At 40.4% G+C, this 5,230-nt stretch overlaps 1 protein-coding gene across 4 annotated transcripts in view; it reads left to right on the forward strand.

Moving 5' to 3' along the window:
• The window catches only part of RPF2 (ribosome production factor 2 homolog), a 47,089-nt gene that overhangs the window by 21,763 nt on the left and 20,096 nt on the right, over nt 1–5,230 (forward strand). For all 4 annotated transcript variants that reach the window (XM_006156999.3, XM_006157002.3, XM_006157001.3 and 1 more), the window contains one exon: nt 3,824–3,923. In XM_006156999.3, the coding sequence (XP_006157061.1) occupies nt 3,824–3,923 (100 nt within the window). The remainder of the gene's footprint in view (nt 1–3,823; nt 3,924–5,230) is intronic.

A 5,230-nucleotide genomic window follows, 5' to 3' on the forward strand; every position in this document is an offset into this window, starting at 1 on the left:
GGTTATATTGCTGGACTCCCATGTAGTCTATTACAGTTCAAGTCCCAGACCAGGAGGCTTAAAACTCACACCAGGTACATATACGTGTGTGCCCAAAATCCTGAGACGAGAATAGAGGAGAAGGGATTATAGCATGACCATCCTTGCTGGCAGGCTTAGTTTTCACTTTCTGTCTGTCTGTCTCTCTCTCTCTCTCTATCTCTCTATCTCTCAGGTAAGCACATGCACCCTATAGCAAAATCTCTCTCTTAAAAAAAAAAAGGTGTAAAAACATCAGTTAAGTATTGTGAAAATGCTTGTCAGGGAGGATAATGTATTGGAAGGTGTTTTGTAAAGTACATGAGCTATGAAGTTTGATTATGGTGGAAGCCATCATATATTACAGTTTCTGTTTGGGACAATGCATGAACCCCTCCCTAGAGCTGAGCAGTTTCTCCCCATTTTGCCTCACCACTGCATGTTCAGTAACTGGCGTGAGGTGCCTAAACCCTGGCTTGTGAATGCATGTGGACCTCTGTCTTCTTTCCATTTTGTATTACTTCCAAAGTAGTGTCACCTTCTAAGCTATTCCATTAAATCATGTTTGTCAGGTCTTTTTCCTTTAATATTTGTTTACTTAACGCGCTGCGACTAGTACTTTTCTAATACGATGGGGGGTGGATTGTGGTGTAGGATTCTTTGAGGGTGCTTGTCTCTCATCCTCTTTGTCACTCTCATGAAAGTAATAAATACACTTAACAAGAAACACTAAGGAGAGATAAAGGCTTAAAACGATGGAATAAAGTAGAAAGTTATCAGTGGTTTACATGTTAAGTATTGTTTCCCATGACTTTTGTCTCATATTTTAATGATTTGTATACTGGGTCATGACCTATTTTTTATTACTGTGCATTGTGGCCAGGATAGTTTGAAAGCCCAACCTACAGTTGATGTGACTGGTACTTTATCTTACCTGTTATGCACCTAAAGCATCCCCAGAGCTAGGTCAGGTGGGCACAGAAGAATTTGGGGTGGGATTGCCCGTTCAGGCCTGAGTAGACCTTCAGATCTTAGTTCCATCTCCATCTCCTACTGTATAGACATAAGGTTCAGAATTTGGAAGCTGAAAATATCAATAAAGGTGGCCATGGGAGTAGGGAAGCAGGAGGTGACCTCTGGTCCTGGGGCAGAGAATGCTTGTTTCATGTACTGCCTTGTTTTGTTTTGCTGGATTTGGATAATCTCTGCTGTCAGAGCAGAATTAATAGATATAGACCAAAGAATTTTTTCCTTTTTTTTTACTTTGGTGACCTCTAAATCTTCTTGTTCTTCATTCACATTTTTCTTGGTATAGAAAATTCAGAACTAGGGAACCAGCAGTTAGCGTAATGGCTATGTCGCTGGGCTCCCACATGGTCGACCGCGGTTCGCGTCCTGGACCCGGTGGCTTAAAACTCACACCTGTGGCTTAAAACTCTCGCCAGGCGCATGTGCGTGCGTGCCCAAAATCCCAAGAGGAGAATGGAGGAGAAGGGATTGCGGCATGGCCATCCTCCCTGGGGGGTGATTTCTCACTTTCTGTCTCTATGTCTCTCTCTGTCTTGAGAGCGCACGCGCCCTATAGCGAAAATCTCTCCAAAAAAAAAAATAAGGAATTCAGAACTGGCAAAATATTTTTTAAAATTATTATTTATTTAATTTTATTTATTCATCCATTTATTTTTTAAATTTGACAGAGACACACACACAGAGAGAGAGAGAGAGAGCGGGAGGCAGGGAGGGAGGAAAAGGGACAAAGGAAGCCACCAGGTCCGGGACTCGAACCATGGTTAGCCATGTGGGAGTGTCCAACACCTTAATCACCATGCCACCTGCTGGTCCCCAGGGCAAAATATTTTTCATAATAAGAGCTTCAACTCTGTTGCATGAGGATTGACCCATATCTTCTGTAGTTTGTGTAAAATTATTTTACTTTCTCAGGGCTGGCAAGTGGCATGGTAGTTAAGGGCACTGGACTCCCATATGGTCGATTGTGGTTTGAGTCCTAGTCCAGCAGCTTGTTTCCTCACTCTCGCTCTCATTCTCCCTCCCCCTCCCTCCCTTTCTGGTCAAATAAAAATAAATAAATAAATGAAGTTTAATGATTTTTTTAAAAATTATTTTATTTCTCATTTCTCATTTGAATGTTTGGTTGATAGTTTAGCCTTCATTTAAAAATGCCTTTTTTTTTTTTTAATTTAAGAAATTTGTTTATTTATTTATTTAATTCCATTTTCACCAAAGAAAGAAAGGGAAAGTGAGATAGCAAGCCACCAGGTCTGAGACTTGAACTGTGGCTGGCCATGTGGGAATCCAGCACCTTTTACCACCATGCCACCTACCGATTCCTAAAATTACTTTTTATGTGATACAGTTAGAAAGGGCACAGGGATGGGACCAGCAGATGGTGTAATGGTTACGTCACTGAACTCCCATGAAGTTGACTGTGGTTTGAGTCCCAGACCCAGCAGTTTAAAGCTCACACTGGATGCATGTTTGTGCATGCCCAAGATCATGAGAGGAGAATGGAGGAGAAGGGATTTTGATGTGGCCATCCCCCCAGGGGATGATTTCTCACTTTCTGTTTCTCTGTCTCTCTCTCTCTGCCTTTGGTGAGCACACATAACCTGTTGCAAAAATATCTCCAAAATAAAAAAAAAAAAAAGAAAGAAAAAGAAAGGTACAGTGATACAAAAATTTCAAAGATATTTTCATTTAATTTATTTTGACTCTCAGATCCTGGCTATAAGGGGGCTATTTTTGTTTATTTGGTTGGGTTTGTTTTGTTTCTTGCAACTGTGACTTTTAATTTCATGTTTTGCATAGACCGACGCTAAAAAGTAGCTTGCATTGAATTGGCTCTATGACCTAATAATTAAGGATTCATAAGTTAGGTACATGCTAGTGCACACCCTAAATCGCAACAGGATGGAGAAACAGAAGAAAGAGGGCTGCAGCACGACCACACCTCATTGAGGAGTGCTTTCTCTCCCTGTTCTGTCTCTCTAACAAACTTGGCCTGTCCTTCAGTGTTTTTTTGTTTGTTTGTTTGTTTGTTTGTTTTTAAAAAGGCAAGAGGCTAGCAGGTGGTATGGATAGTGGTTAGGAAACTGGACTCCCCACTGCCAAATGACCATAATTTGAGTCCTGGACTTCAGTGTTTTTTTGTTTGTTCTCTCTCTCTGCTAAGTGCATGTGCCTGATAGCAAATTTAATAATAATAATAATAAATTTAAATGTTTAAAAAGGCAAAAGAAACATAGCTTACATTATTCTTTGACCATTTCCTATTTGGTTATGTAAGTGAATGGAACACAGACGTAAAAAAAAATAATAATGCCGGAGGTTGCATGCACTTACTGGAGGGCGGGAGAAGGGAAAACATCTCCCCATGGAGAATGGCCATGCCGCAATCCTTTGTCCTCCACGTCTCCCTCCTTTTGGGATTTTAGGCATGCACACATGAATGCTTGGCATGTTTCTCAAGCCCCTGTGTCTGGGACTCAAAGCACACAGCCGGCCATATGAGGTCTAGCCATTGTAACCATCAGGCCACGGCTGGCCTCCACCTCTGTTTTTAAGTCTAAAATCAGTATGTGCAGGTACATTGGGCTGTTGGAAGTCATGGCATATTTCTTCTGTTTTTCTACAAAAATGCATCATGACTTTTCCAATGACCCAATGATTTTAGAATAATTACTAAAATGTGTAAGCATTATTCTACTTGTTGATTGCTTTATAAATAGCATATAAACAATTTGGACTTTGATAATGATATAATTATAGCTTTTTTTCCATTTCACAGAATACAAAATGTCCTGAAGGAACAAAACCCATGCTAGTATTTGCTGGTAATGATTTTGATGCAACAGAGGACTACAGAAGACTAAAAAGTCTTCTTATTGGTAAGTAATTTAATATTTATTATCTACAGGGGAGATAACCACATCTCAGTTCCTTCTTTCCTATTCTTCTCTTGAGACTTTGGGCACATAAATGCAGGTGCCTAGTGTTTTTCAAACTACTGAGTCCTGGACTCGAACCATGCAATCGACCATGTGGGATCCAGCTACCTTGATCTCTATGCCATTTTGCTAGCCCAACCACTTCACTCTAGATATATAACTTTTTCTTTTTGATTTCTTTTTTTTTGTTTTTTTCTTTTCATTATTTTTTGCTCACTTAACTATCAGTAGAATTTAAAGGGGTTATACTCTTAAAAATGATATTTTTTTTTTTTGAGAGGTTTTTCTATAGGGTTCGTGCATTCGCCAGCCAGACAGAGACAGAGAGACAGAAAGCAAGAAATCACCCCCCAGGGTGGATGGCCATGCCACAATCCCCTCTCCTCCATTCTCCTCTCGGGATTTTGGGCACGGATGCACAAATGCTCGGCGTGAGTTTAAGCCACCGGGTCAGCCACTGGGTCCGTGACTCCAACCACAGTCCACAGTCGCCTACATGGGAGTCCAGCAGCATAGCCATTACGCCAACTGCTGGTCCCCAAAATGATTATTTTTAGATATAATTTATATATATATGTGTGTGTGTGTGTGTGGTTTTTTTTTTTTTTTTTTTTTTTGCTAGAGGGTACTTGTGCTCTTCAGAGGGGCAGAGGGGAGGGGAGAACATCCACCCTTACTGTGTTGCATGGTTATCCTCTTCTCCATCTTTCCTTCCTTTCGAGATTTTTGGGCATGTACACATATGCTCCTGGCGTGTTTCTCAAACTGCCAGGTACAGGACTCAAGCTACACAGTCAGCCTTGTGGGTACTGGCTACCTTAACCTCCAGGCCTAAGAGCCAGCCCACTTAATATTTTTCAATGGCATAGTAGCTTAAGTATTTATTTAGTCTTATATATACTTTATAAAATGCTTTCAGCCATTTTTTTTTATTACTGGCATAATTAAATTGAAAAGTTAAAATTTCACGATTATTAGACATCATCCACTTTCATTTCAAAGGCTTCTTTCAGTTTTGCTAAGTTTAATTCTTGAGACTTTTTGCATAATAATCCCAAAATAACTTGCCTTCTTGATCTTCTACAATTTCCTTTCCTATTAACAAAATCATTTGTGGGGGCAGTCAGGTGGTGTGGTAGTTAAGGATGTTGGATTCCCATATGGCCGACCGTGGTTCGAGTCTCAGACCTGGTGGTTTGCTTTCTCACTTTCTCTCTCTTGCTCTGCCCCTCTCTGCTCAAATTAAT

The sequence above is a fragment of the Tupaia chinensis genome, unplaced genomic scaffold (assembly GCF_000334495.1).
Source record: "Tupaia chinensis unplaced genomic scaffold, TupChi_1.0 Scaffold000527_1, whole genome shotgun sequence".
In the NCBI taxonomy this organism is placed as follows: Eukaryota; Metazoa; Chordata; class Mammalia; order Scandentia; family Tupaiidae; genus Tupaia; species Tupaia belangeri.